The sequence below is a fragment of the Medicago truncatula genome, chromosome 6 (assembly GCF_003473485.1).
Source record: "Medicago truncatula cultivar Jemalong A17 chromosome 6, MtrunA17r5.0-ANR, whole genome shotgun sequence".
Lineage (NCBI taxonomy): Eukaryota > Viridiplantae > Streptophyta > Magnoliopsida > Fabales > Fabaceae > Medicago > Medicago truncatula.
In genome coordinates this window covers 41,661,538-41,676,165 of record NC_053047.1, presented here as the reverse complement: position 1 = coordinate 41,676,165, position 14,628 = coordinate 41,661,538, and the positions used below count along the sequence as shown (strand labels likewise).

At 30.6% G+C, this 14,628-nt stretch overlaps 3 protein-coding genes across 3 annotated transcripts; 1 reads left to right on the top strand and 2 right to left on the bottom strand.

The window, feature by feature from the left end:
* Nucleotides 1-289: 289 nt before the first annotated feature.
* Nucleotides 290-2,335, top strand: LOC11443099 (leucine-rich repeat extensin-like protein 4). The gene has a single exon (XM_003620710.4). It carries the CDS (start codon nt 649-651, stop codon nt 1,939-1,941), a length of 1,293 nt encoding a protein of 430 aa, XP_003620758.1. The 5' UTR covers nt 290-648; the 3' UTR covers nt 1,942-2,335.
* Nucleotides 2,336-3,070: 735 nt separating this feature from the next.
* LOC11443098 (acid phosphatase 1) lies at nt 3,071-6,412 on the bottom strand. Its single transcript, XM_003620709.4, has 3 exons — nt 5,928-6,412; nt 3,926-4,135; nt 3,071-3,414 (listed from the first exon to the last, which is right to left on the bottom strand). Exons 1-3 carry the CDS (start codon nt 6,296-6,298, stop codon nt 3,237-3,239), a joined length of 759 nt encoding a protein of 252 aa, XP_003620757.1. The 5' UTR covers nt 6,299-6,412; the 3' UTR covers nt 3,071-3,236.
* A 1,609-nt stretch (nt 6,413-8,021) lies between these two features.
* On the bottom strand, nt 8,022-12,589 carry LOC11442436 (uncharacterized). Its single transcript, XM_003620708.4, has 2 exons — nt 11,813-12,589; nt 8,022-8,960 (listed from the first exon to the last, which is right to left on the bottom strand). Exons 1-2 carry the CDS (start codon nt 12,424-12,426, stop codon nt 8,303-8,305), a joined length of 1,272 nt encoding a protein of 423 aa, XP_003620756.1. The 5' UTR covers nt 12,427-12,589; the 3' UTR covers nt 8,022-8,302.
* Nucleotides 12,590-14,628: the final 2,039 nt, after the last annotated feature.

Sequence of the window (14,628 nt, the reverse complement as noted above, 5' to 3'; positions counted from 1 at the left end):
CGCCAATAAATTATTTACATAAATGCGCGCAATTGGTGACTATACCTAGCACACAAATGGGAATTGGATTTGATGTTGTAACTACCGTTTACAGCCGTTCGATTTGTATCTACGATCGAGATTGACTAACTGTCCGATGTCAAATAAATGACCAAGATTAATTACAATGTAAAACTGCGTGTATTACTACAACAGCAAATTGAGATCCCACACAAAAAATAGTTGGTATGTGACCACTTATAATAAACACCAAAAAGTTATACTAGTGATTATTGATTAGTAGCCCCTCTTCCTTTCCTTCTCTTCTCAGCAACCTATTCTTCTGACACAAAATTTCATTCAACACAAGTCAACATCTATACACAACAAAAGGGTGTACAAAACAAAGTGATGGCCCAAAAACTCATCACATAATCAAACTATAAGCTAAAAAAGAAAAAATGTTAAATGGTGAACAATAAAACCTAGCACATTCAAGCCAAATCAACCTCACCAATCCATCACTCTCTTACTTCAATGCATCAACATTATTTAGATTTTCCTTTTCAAAAAAAAAAAAATTATTTAGATTTTAGAAAACAACCTTAGAAACCACATACTATAGTAACCAACCAACCAAACAAACAAACAAACATCTTGAGCTAAACAATGAAAAATCAAAACACCATCATTCTTGTTTTTCTCTTTCTCATTCTCCATTTAGCTACAACAAAAGCTGGTTTTGGTGTTGGTGGTAGTGTTGGTGTAGGTGTAGGTGTTGGAGGTGGAGTTGTTTGGGGAGTAGGAGGTGGGAATAGTAACCAAAATCCAAAGTCCTATGAATCTCCAACATCAAAGATGGAATCAGCTTACACAGTTCTTCAAGCATGGAAATCTGCAATCACTGATGACCCTTTAAAGATACTAGATTCTTGGAATGGTTCAAATGTATGTTCATATAAAGGAATCTTCTGTGCAAATCCTGAAAATGGAATAACTTCTACAACAGCTTCTACTTCAGTAGTTCTTGCTGGAATAGATCTAAACCATGCAAACCTTGAAGGAACACTTGTACAAGAATTATCATTACTCACTGATATGTCATTACTTCATCTCAATAGTAACAGATTCAGTGGAACAGTTCCTGAAACATTCAAAGATCTTGTTTCACTTCAAGAGTTAGACCTAAGTAATAACCAACTTTCAGGTTCTTTTCCTTTGGTTACTTTATATATGCCAAGTCTCATATACTTGGATATTAGGTTTAACTCTTTCTCAGGTTCATTACCTCAAGAGCTTTTCAACAAGAATCTTGATGCAATATTTCTCAACAACAATGAGTTTGAAGGTGAAATACCTACAAACTTAGGTAATTCACCTGCTTCTGTGATAAACTTAGCTAATAACAAATTGAGTGGAAATATTCCAGCTAGTTTTGGTTTCATGGGATCAAAGATCAAAGAGATTTTGTTTCTGAATAATCAGTTAACTGGTTGTATACCTGAAGGAGTTGGACTTTTTACTGAGATGGAAGTTCTTGATGTGAGTTTCAATTCATTGATGGGTCATTTACCTGATACATTATCATGTTTACAGAATATAGAAGTGCTTAACTTGGCTCATAATCAGCTTTCTGGAGAGTTATCAGATATAATCTGTTCTTTGAGGAGTTTGGCTAATTTAACTGTTGCTTATAATTTCTTTTCTGGGTTTAGTCAACAATGTTCTAAGCTGTTTTTTAGGAATGTTGGTTTTGATTTTTCACTTAATTGTATTCCTGGGAGGAACATGCAAAGACCTCAACCTGAGTGTTCTATGATCCCAGGTGGTAGCTTAAGTTGTCTCAGAATTCCAACACCAAAACCTCTTGTTTGTGGTTCTATGTCTGTAAGTACCTCTGAGAACGCTCGATTCTCTTCACAATCACATTCACATTTTTCAAAATCACAATCTCCTCCGTGATAGTTACTGAGTAAATCGTTATTTTAGTCCCTAAATGTATCAAACAATGTTACTATAGTTTCTGAATGTATGTTTTTTGTTATCAATTTCACATTCGAGGATCAAAACAAACCAATGAAAAACATATTCAAGAATCAATCTCTCTAAGGAATGTGTATACATTTACGGACTATAGTGACAGCACTGAAGGATCAAAATGACTGTTTACTCTGATAATTACAGTATAGTTAGTTACAGGCTGTTCTTGGCTTTGTCTACTAATTAGTGTTACCAATTCTAATTCAGACCCTTTCAATTTAAATTCTTCATAGATTCAGTAACCATATTTTCTGTAATTATATTTAACATTTATGGATAAGTTATGCTTATAAATTTTGGAGGAAAATTATTTGCAGCTTCTGAAACATCTTATAAAAGATAAGATAATTTATGTTTCACGTGACATGTTTGGTTTGGTTACTTTATTAATGTACATTAGTTCATATCACGGGTTATTATACCTTCAACAACTTCATTCCATGAAATTGACAAGGCCTTTTGATTGGTTTTGATCATGAGCAGTGAAACTTGTGTGCCAGTGTAATGGTTTAGATTACACATCCAATATTACAATCTTATCCACTTCGCTTTCAAAAAAATCACCTGCGCAAATTGGATTTGGGTTGTGTGCAGCATGACTACGTTGAGTCAGACACATTTGAACCGTCTGATAAAAAATTTAAAGGTCAAGATTTCAATGCTGATTTTGATTTTTCTTAAAACCTATAATACTCAGCTTCCAACGGTTTAAATGTAGCTGATTGTACGCAGTGGTGCGATTGTGATTGTACACAACCCAAATCCTTCATAATTCCACTATGATAAGGCAAAAATTTCAAGATAGTAATGGTTAAACAAGAAATAATGCAGGGAAAATTTTGCAGGCTTTCATATTAGAAACAGGTTCAACTCCGGTAAAGTGATCGATTCACTTGAAAAGTATGCACGTACGCATAACATCAATCACTTGATTAAGAATGCTTTTGTTTCACATCTTAAACTGTTTTCACACTTTAGAGGAGCCAGATTCAACACATTGTTGATCGAACAACCTAATAATGCAAGTCATTTGTTGCTATTTGGTGAGAACTAAAAACATGTGAAAGCTCAAAATAATTAATCTGTCACAATAATAACAAGCAGCGTATCAGAACGAGCCCTGTTGTAACAAGAATGAAAAATTATGAACAGAAATTACAACAAGCAATAATGAAAAATGAATACAGATTGGAGAAGCCATCTCAATTCGTGTGTTATTAACCAATAAAATACATCGGATTCGGGAGTTTAAAAGACCGGGTGGATACTGCATAACCCCACAAATCACTCCATTGATCTCCGGAGCTTCCATGGATTCTGTAGCCTTCACTCATCAACTCTTGTCGCTTTTCAGACTTGTAACTAGTTGCTGATTTCCCTTGATCAGAAGCGCCTCTGTTAAATTGCAAAGAACTTTATGTTAATTTAAGTTTAACAAAACACGTCCCAAGTAGGAAGCTCGGTTGGTGGCCTAAGAGACACTGAACGAGTTTTAAGAGGGAGTTTCAGAGTTCGAACTCTTGAAACTAGCATAATCACTATTTCACTAATATTTGCCTGTAAAACACAAAGCTGATTGGTGACCTAAGACAAACCGGAAGAGTTTTACGAGAATTCTTGGAGTTTAAACTTTCGAATCTAACATTATCGCTAACTTATTGACATTTACCTATAACAAAGAAAAACTTAACAAAACAAAACGTACATAATTTCAAGGACCAACAATTTTTATGTACTCTTTTGATGGGTGACCTAAGAGACATGGAATGAGTTATAAGCATGAGCTCTAGAGTTCGAACTCTTGGAACTAACATAATCTCTAACCTGCTAACATTTATGTATAAAAAAATGTTTAACAAAACACACCATACATATATTTTCTAAGAACCAACAATTTTTTATGTACCTTAAGATGAGTCTCTCCCAATTTCTGTACCCTGCAAATAGAAGGTTTGCTTCTGTGACATTTCTTTGATGCTCACTTCTACCAGTTAAGAGAAATATTGTGAAGCCCAATTCTTGAAGCTTTCTATAGAAACTCAAACTGGCAGGTAAAGCTGGTGCGTCAGCCAAGTTCACCCAATCATTGAAGGATGTCTCATTGAAGATTTTTGACCTGTTGGTCCAAACACCAGAGTGTGAAACAAGATAACCTCATAATGAACTTAACCAAAGACTTTTCCTATAGGCTAGTTACAGCTTATATCTAGTGTTAATCATCAATGACTTCATTAGGATTTCATCCCACAAGTGTGCATAAGGATTTGATTAGTTTATACAAAATCACAGCCTTTCAACTAAAGATTTCCCCAGCATTTAATTTCACAATAAGCTATTTTCTAAACACAAAGCAAGCAGATGATAAACCATGCTCATATATCATTTCATTCTTCGCCGTTATAGTTTTGTTCATCTTTTACTACAATTATTTCATTATTCATTTTAATCCAGTGATTATTTGAATTCAATTATTCAATTCAATATAAACACTTGATACACTCATAAAAATAAACTTATGTCATATCCATAAATTGTGCTCCAACTACAATAAGATCTCCAGAATAGTGTACGAATAAGCTTTTTAACTTTTTTCCATTTGACAAATATAAGCTCTTAAACTTCTCTACAAGTATTTATGAGGAAAGAATAAAGAAAAGCTCATGAAGGCTTATATTTGTTTTGTTCATAAGAGTGTGATGACAAAACTCACACTAAATGTATGTTTGATATCACGGTGGATATGTCAGAATCACGATGGATCACCGTGATTTTCGCATACCCACCGTGATACCAAACACACACTAAAGTGTATAGAAGTGCTGAATTATGTGTTCCAACCCACATTCCAGCATATATAATGTCCCTGTATCCTATTAATATTTGAGCTAGAATCGCGAGACTCGTAAATCTTTATATTATTGATCAGTGATTGGATTATTGGAATAATACTAAAGAAAATAGTGTTAAATTAACTCTCTGATCAAAGAAAAACAAGTGTATCATAGCTCTGCTAAAGAGCTGCAAAGACATATGATAATTTTGAGCGCAGATTCGAATCCGTAATTTTTCGCTTCTATGCTTTTAACGTGTGAGTTTCGCGATTAGACTCTTTTAAAAAAAATGTTTAGTTAAAATGGACAATTATATAAGGTTACTCATAGACCCTAAATACATATACTTCTAGAGTAATTTCAATTACTCAATAATTAATAAATTTAAATATGATTTCAGTCGTGTTTTTTTTTTTTTTTTTTTTTTTTTTTTTTTTTTTTTTGTAGTCCTCTTAAGGTTTTTTGTTTGGATTTAGTCTCTACAATGTACAAATTCAAAAATTATTGCTCATCCATATTGTTAGCTTACATGACCATAGTTTATTGAACCACTTATAACCTAACCTCTATTGCACTGACACTTCTAGTTGAAGGTGTGTCCTGGTCTCCGACACGTGTCTTGTCTAACACGACACCGACACTTATAATTACACTGAATTATATCACTTTCTTAAAATTTTATTGTTGTCTGTGTTAGTCATAATTATAACAAACTTACGGAAATCAAAACCAAAAAAACATTATAATTGAATAATTACATAAACTAAAATCATATTTAAACCTAACTAATATAATCTATGAATAACGGATACGGACACGGACTCTGGATACGAGTACGACACAAACACAAAAACACTTTTAATAATTTGGAAAACATCATGTGTCCGACACCTACACACGTCTAATGCGATGAGTTTTTTTTTTTTTTTTTTTTGAGAGATACCGATGAATGTTTGTGCTTCATAGAATATAATCAAAGTTTAAAAAGAAAATGTGATTAATTGAAATATATGTCAAAAAACATTAAACAGGAAATGAATGAATCAATAAAAATCCAACGTCTAAAAAAGCACATACCCAAATCCAACGTCTTGATAATAAGGCACATTAGAAAGCAAAGTTTCATCAATATCAAACACCCAAGCATCCCTACCATCACCACCAACCGTCACACCTTTCACAAACTCAGCGGAAAATTTCCCCACCACCTCACAATCGCTCTCATATTTTTCTCCGATCATATACTCCGCCACAGACTCCACACATCTCGCCGGAATCTGCTTCCATTGTCCGACGTTGTTCGTTTCCACCGCTAATCTCCAGCTGTCGCAGTATGAGGTGGAGATTGAAGCTTCGGAGGGGAGGCGGATGGTTTGCGATGAGGAGATGTGGTGGATCAATGAGGAGATGATGAAGAGGAGGATTGTTAGCCGGGCGACGGTGTCCATCGCCGGCGTGTGGTGGAGATTTTCCGGGGAAGTTTTTCCGGCGAGTTTTGTTGAAGATTGTAACAGAAACTAAGAAATGTGTTGAATGAAACAGAATGACAAAAAAACAAAATCTGATTTAGAGGGTTATTAATTAGGCAAATTTTATGGTACACTCAAAAATTTGAGTGTATTGATTAATCAAATCAATAAATTAATAGTTAAATATGTTATTTTTTTAAGAGAAAAATTATTTTCTATCACCTATAATTATAATAATTAAATCTTATTTATCAAAAATATTCTACAAAATAAAATAAAAATTTTCTGAATTTTTAGTACTCGTAATAGAGAATTTTGATTATTTTTTACAATAAATGTAAAAAAATTAGTATGTTTTTTTTCTTATTCCATAAAAATAATAGTTAATTTAAAGATTTTTGAAGTAGAAGTACCGGTACACCTTAATTTGCGGATGTACCGTAGAAGTTCCCAATTAATTATTGTTATTTAATATTTTTTTTTTTGACAAATTATTTAATAAATTTTTATTTAACCCTTATTAATAGGATTTTTTTTTAAGAATAGGAAATTATTATTTGACTTAATTAAAATCTTTATTTTAAGACAAAAAGGCTTTGCCCCTAAAAAAAGGATAAAAATGGCTTGAGAAAATAAAAATGAAAACGTCTGATAAATGAAACTCATATAGTAGCGATCAACGACATTATTTGCGGTAGTTGAGATTTGAATTCTAAATTTTTCACGTTTAAAGTGAATTTAACCATTAAACTATTTGATGGAAAATAATAATAATAAATGGTTAAATTTAAATAAATAATAGTTTTTTTAATATTTTTTTTTAGGAATAGTTATTTTAAGAATTGGTTATAAAATAGGGATATGTGACAACATGAGTTACTTATTGGAGTGGATAATATAAAACTATTTACGCAATCGATGCATTTAAGTTAAAGTTTGATTTTTAAAACATAATAAAGTTTTCAAATCAAAGTTTAATTTTATGATTTAAGAGTATTTTGACGAGATGATAAAGAGTCTCTTTCAATTAATTAGATGTCATGAATTTTAATCAGTTTTAAAAATACAACATTCTTAAATCTTTCGAAAGAGATATTTGTCAATTGTTACGGTTTTATACAAGTTAAATGATTAGTCTTTACTGTTGTAATTAATGGTGTAAAAATTACTTACACAGACGGGTTAGAGTTTTCTTTTATATTTTGTGTTTCTTATATTGAAGGACAAGTTTTTTTTTTCTTAAGAAGTAAAAGTCATTTTTTATTTTCTTACAATGATAAATTATTTTTTTATTTTCAGTTTCATCTATTATACTTTTTTTAATAAAAAAAAATCTCATATGCTAGATCTTAACTTAGCTATTCAAGAAAGCTTACAAGGTTTGCAAAAAAAAAAAAACACACACACAAGGTACAATATTCACACTATATACTCTCATATTGGTTGTCTAAAATATACGTAAATAAAACAAATGTTAATTTATTCAAAAAAAAAAAAAAAAAAAGACAAATGTTAATTCTGACTTAAAGTATATATAAATATAAATTTGCATCAATGGAGAAAATAATATATAGAAGCAGACAATTGCCTGTGGTTTGTCTATACAATTCAATTATTCAATTCAGTATCCAAAAAATATAAATGATACTATCACTATCCTAATTTCAACTATTGTAAAAATCCCATTAAATTGAAAGAATGATAAATCAAAACTAGCAACTCTATATAGCTCAAACCAAACATTCCCACATTGTATAAGTAGAAACACATTGGTTAACATTCCATGAAACACCGACAAAGACATCAGATACGATAATGACATTATCATGTCAACATTGATTCTAGTTTGATAAAATAAATTAAATAAATTTAATCACATGTGTTAATGTCATATTAGACACCAGACACACTTTCAATCAGAAATGTCATTGCTACAGAGGTAACAATACAAGAATAAGTATAATTCAATTCTCTTTGAGATTGTTATGGAAAAGAAACTTGTTCCTCATGACAAAGTTCTTTCCTAAGTTTATGAGAGAAAAGTTGACATGCATCCATACTAAGATCAATAGCAGCAGATAATGCAACAAACAATGCAGCATCAGCCATACATGTAACATGTTGTGCTCCAACTTGCACAAAAGGTTTACTAATTTTTCCTTCACCTTCAACACTAGAACTCATCACAAACCCTTTACCTGGTGGTAACCTTGAACACAATCCATAATACTCTTTCATAACATTATAATCAATGCAAAATTGGCCACCCTTTTTCACATTCATTGTGGATTCAGCAATAGGTATTCCGTTATTTTCGGTTACGAGTTCAAACTTGTATCCCAAGCCATCTACATGACCTCTTTCTCTCCATGCTTCTAAGCGTCCCCATGGTTTCCAGCTACTCACTGAGGCGCCATTTGGGCGAAGAATTAGCCATGCGCCCGGGTTTGATCTTGATACTCTATCTGAGCCAGGGGAAGGGACAAATGGTGTGACCATTGAGGCTGCAGCAACCGGGGAACCCGAGAGATCGTGAACTGTTATCATCCAACCCTTTCTTTCTCGTCCGTGACGCTCTTGAACACTTTTCAATGCCCTTTTCCATCTACTAGGAGTGTTTGCAAAATCTGTAGCATTAGACCTGAAAAATAAAATAAAAAATTGATCAACAAGAGACATATGATTAAAATTAATTCAACTTTTCCTTTGTACATGAATTCCCTATAGTATAGGAAAATTTTGTAGTGACATAGTCAACTAATTACATATATTGGATGAAAATCGAACGGCTCAATTTCAAACTATGATAAATCTAGTTTAAAAAACATAACTTGAAATTTTAGTCGTTGATCTTCATAGATTAAACCATCGAGATTTTCAACTATGCAATTCATGATCACGAAAAAATCTATTTTTTTATTTTACTCGGATATAGATTCTCTACAGTCAAATAGTGACGGTACAATAATCTAAATCAGTCAATTTTGTCATTGGTTTATGATATTTTTATATATTTGTTGACCTACAAATTTAGTTGTGTCAAATCAAGCTAACACTAAATCAGATAAACAAGTATAGTTAATCATTCATTAATTTAGTGTGTCAAGTAACAACCTAATGAAAATGTCAAACGTGCTATGATAATAAATTATGTATGAGATATTGAGTCTGCAGCCAGATACTAGCACATGGTAGGGAATCCATGACAGTTATATATCATAGTTTGGAAAATCTCAACTTGTCTGTTTGACCAAATCTGGTTATATATGCAGCTAATCATAAATCATTTATTCTAAAACCTAATAATTTAGTAGTTGTACTTTTTTTTTATATAATATAATTTAGTAGTTAGTGAACCTGTTTTTAAATGAGTGGACTTTAATTTGAAAGGGAAAAAAATTTCATAGAGACATAAAGTTTGAGCATTTTAAAGAACAAGTGGGAAAAAAAAAAACTTAGTTTAAAATTGGTGATGATTTCTTGCAAGCAAAGAAAACTAGTTAAGATTCGATCTAAGTTGTAACTCAGCAAAAACCATGGATTTAAGGTGGAAAAGGAAGAAGTTGTCACATTTATGATATGTTATATGGTTGCTTAAACTATACTATATCTTGTTAACTAAGTTACTTTGTTATATGATTATGCTAAAGTTAAACTATCTTAATAAAGGTTGAAAAGAACACTAATGATTTTTAATATAAGCTAGAAATAGATTTTCAAAAAAAGAAGAAAAAAGAACAAGAATTTTAGGGACATAAACCTAGATATGTTTAATCGAGATAAATTTTGAAACTGCTTGAGTAATTTATATATATTTTTATCAACGTTATGAGTCTTGAGTCTATCTTAACCTTAATGAGTTTACAAGGTCAAACTCTTCTCAATTTTTTAATGCTAAAAAGTCTTGAATAAAATAATTAAGGCTAAAGTGCATTTTTTCCTCATAAAAAAGTTGCGATTTTGGCCCCCTATTATAAAAAATGGATATTTTGCCCTCTATCTTTATGGAAATATGCTTTTTTGACCCTCAAACTTTAGGGAAAAATACAATTTTGGCCCTCTATCTTTAGGAAAATAAGATATTTTAGCCCTTTATCTTTACATAAAGTTGCGATTTTGCCTCTCTGTTTTGGAACACGTGACGTCTTCTTAGTGGCTATGCAACATTTTGTAAAATTAAGGGGCCAAAATATTTATTTTTTTTAACAAGGGGCCATAATCGTAACTTATGGAAACTTAGGGAGGAAAAGTGCACTTTAACCAATAATTAATTGTATGTGTAAAAGATGTTTACACCATAACTTGAGATATGGTACAATTTTGTGACAATAGTTGAGTAGCTTAAGAAACTACACACATTGAAAGTGTGCAAAACTTGTAAACACCTTAATCATCAAAAGTCATAATTGAGTGAATGAAAATTTTGTAACAGCCTAATACAAAACTTGTGGATAGGGAAGTGACAAAAGTTTTTGGAATGTAAAAATTGAAGTGTCAAGTAAACATGTTTTTGGTGTTTTCTTTCACAAGAAACAGAAACAAACAAATAGAGATGATATGATTCATGATACCAAATGAAATGAGTACAAAATGGATAACAACTAAGCCACGAGAGAGACATGATAATATGAGATTGAGCTGGATAAGGGTAAGACCAGACTAAGCATGTGCACCTGATTAAATGACATATATGGTAGGTACCTAGCCTAAAGATATTGACAAGCAAGCCCATAAGCTTAAACTATAGATTGTTAATTAATTAACCCACCATAATGTGGTCCACCACTTGTAAAACTAGACAAATGGTCCACTATAATTATCCTTGTTAATTTATTTTTTTAGTGATATCTTCATTAGTTCTTTTGTACTAACTATTGTCATTAAATAGTGTACATAATATTAATTAATTTTTTTTATAAAAATAACTTATGAAAAAGTAAAATAATTAATTTTATCTTTTTTTTGAGTAAATAATAAATTTTGTATTGAAAATATGAAAGTACTCATATTCTTTTAATAAAATATTTTTTTAATGAATACTTTTAATAAAATAATAAAAGGCTCGATAATAATTCCCTATTTTGTCATGTAGTGATCTTATACAGCTGTCTAAATAGATGAAAGAATTTGACCATTTTTTCAACCAACATAAAAGCATTTTCCTTTTCCATTTAATAATATGATGACTTTCCATTTAATTTTTTTGGATAGTAATAAACTCTATTTTATTTTAATTAAAAAGACACAAATGAACAAAAATTAAATCTTTGAAGAGATAAAACTTTTGAGTTATTTTTCCAAAATCACTTTTAACTATATATTGGACATGATTATGATGAAACGACCAAATAACTAAACTATAGATAACTTTAGTTTATAGTTTAACCGATTCTACCGTATTGCTTGATTCGAATTTTGAAGATTAATCCAATGTGAACACAGAAAAATTAAAAACAGTATTAAAATGCAAAAAACAAGATTAACCAAACTCACCTTGATCTAGAATTTCGATCAGCACTAAATTTGCAACTAAAAACCGGTTGTCTAATATTCTCTTGAATCTGAAAAACCACGGGACTACATTCCGGTTCGCCTCCGAATTGAAATAAGAACCGTGGATCCGGTTCAGTCCGAACCACGAAATGAACCCGAGCCGAATCCTTCTTTCCCGGTTCAAATCCTTTCTTTTTTCCCAATGCAAGCCATCCACTATGAAACATAACTGAACGAGACAAAGAGTTTTTAAGATCAATATTAACAACAACACGACCTAAAAGCTTCGAATTTGCTATACCGCAAGTTCGACCCATGCTTCCAGCGTACACAGACAAACGCAGAGGGATAGGTTTGCCTGTGAGACGCTGGAGTGCATTGGAGTCGAGATGGAAACCATCAGCAGAGCTAGTGGTTTCAGGTGATGATGAAGATGATGAAGAGAGTGGAAGAAGTGTGGTTTGAGAAGGGAAATTTGGTATATGAATGGTGCAAAAACATGGTATTGTTGTTGTTGAAGGATGAATACGTGAAAGTGGTGATGGTTTTGTTGGTGATGGAAGGTTTAGGGCTAATGATTCAACTGTTAAGCGTACATATGGACATGAATCCATTGTTCTTTGTTGTTTGGTTTTCAATTGTTTGAAAACATGAAAGGTATGTTTTGGTTTATGTAATAAGATTTGGTGTTGAAAAGGATGCTACAAGTTTCGTAGTTTAAGAAAGAGGGTGTGGATTTTGTTGTGTTTAGAGTGAAAATGACTGAATGAGAACACGAGGATGATGCATGTGATATATATAGGCTATGTTTCTCAAGCAAATTTTCAAGTTTATATTGGATATCTTATACTCTATGTCTTAAATTATAAATCACTTTGATTATTTTACATTAATTAAGAAATATAATTAATTTTAAAGGAGAAATGGAAATTATGAGATATTAAATCAGATTTTTTTTTATTAATGATATGAAATTTTTTTAATATAACTGGAAAAATAGATAATAAATAATATGACAAACAAAAAACATTAATGTTTAATTAATATTTTTTTTTGCGGAAAATTTTAATTATTATTGTAACATAATTTATAATTAAGTTATGAGATATTTAATCAAATTTTCTTTTATTAATGGTATGAAAAAAATTAATATAATTGGAAAAATAAAATAATAAATAATATGACAGACAAAAAACATTAATGTTTAATTGTTATAATTTTATTAGAAATTTTTTAATTATTATTCTAAAATGATTTATAATTAAATTCTGAGATATTTATTCAAATTTTCTTGTATTAATGGTATGAAAAAATTAATATAAATGGAAAAGTAGATAATAAATAATATGACAGACAAAAACTTTAATGTTTTAATTAATATTTTTATTTAGGGAAATTTTAATTATTATTGTAAAATGATTTATAATTAAATTATGAGATATTTAATCAAATTTTCTTGTATTAATGGTATGAAAAAAAATTAATATAATTGGAAAAATAGATAATAAATGATAGGACAGACAAGAAACATTAATGTTTAATTAATATTTTTTTGGAGGAAAATTTTATTTTATTAATGATATGAAAAATTTAATATAATTGTAAAAATAGATAAAAAATAATATGACAGACAAACAACATTAATGTTTAATTAATTATTTTTTTGAGGAAATTTTTAATTATTATTTTAAAATAATTTATAATTAAAAACGTTTTTCTAATTTATAATTTAGGAAAAAGATAATAAATGTATAAACATATATGATAAGAAAAACATATTTTTTTCGATTCTATTTACAATAGACATTTGCACTGGCGGAGCCAGGAATTTTCTAGAGCCTGAGCAAAAAATTTGTCGCAAAACGTTACCTCTCTCTTGCGAATAATTTCACATTTCCTGCGGATAATTTCACATTTCCTGCGGATCCTAAAATCCTAAGGTATTACTTCACCTGAGAATCTAAATCATTGGTAAAATCTGGAATTTATACAAACATTCGTAGGTAAATCCGCAGGAAAAGTTGAAAGTTCTAGTAATGGCTGGGCTTGCTACAAAGAAAGTTGGAGCTGAGCCTCGGCTAGTGCCCAGGCTAGCTGGGAGGTGACTCCGCCCCTGGACATTTGGTTCAACAATAATCAAAGAGATCCTATCCTTCTTGCTGGCACAAGGAGTTGTTGGTTCTTGGATCCATTTCGTATTGACATTTGGTTCATAAACCGCACATTAGACATGCACCGGTGTTATTTTTATTTATTTGTATCACTCGATTGTGTTAACATACACTTTATGTGGATTGACCGGGTTGGGTTTATGTCCCTCCGATTCTTTTTGTATTTTATTTACTTTTTCCTTCCTTTTTAATAATATATATATATATATATATATATGAGCATCTGACATAGATTGGAATCTGCAAGACATTCAAACTTTGTTGGACTGTCTTCTATTCCTTTTTTATGTCATTGGAGTCTTGCCTTATAAAAAAAAAAAAAAAGTCTAATTTATATTTTGAATCAGGGTCATTTACTTTTGTAAACCAAATGTATGTTGGTTAAATATGTTTTTGATCCTTATGAATATACCAAATATTTGTTTTAGTCGCTCTAAAATATTTCTACTGTTTTTGGTCTCCAAAATTTTTCCATCTTCACTTTCGTCCCTCATTTCAAGTAAACTCACATGTAGAATTCATATTTTTGAATAAAAATTTGCATAAAAGTTTATAATATTATAAGAATATCTCCCAAGAAAAATTAGAATTTTTTAACAAAATATGAATTAAATATGAATTTTTATATTTTTGGTAATTAAAAAT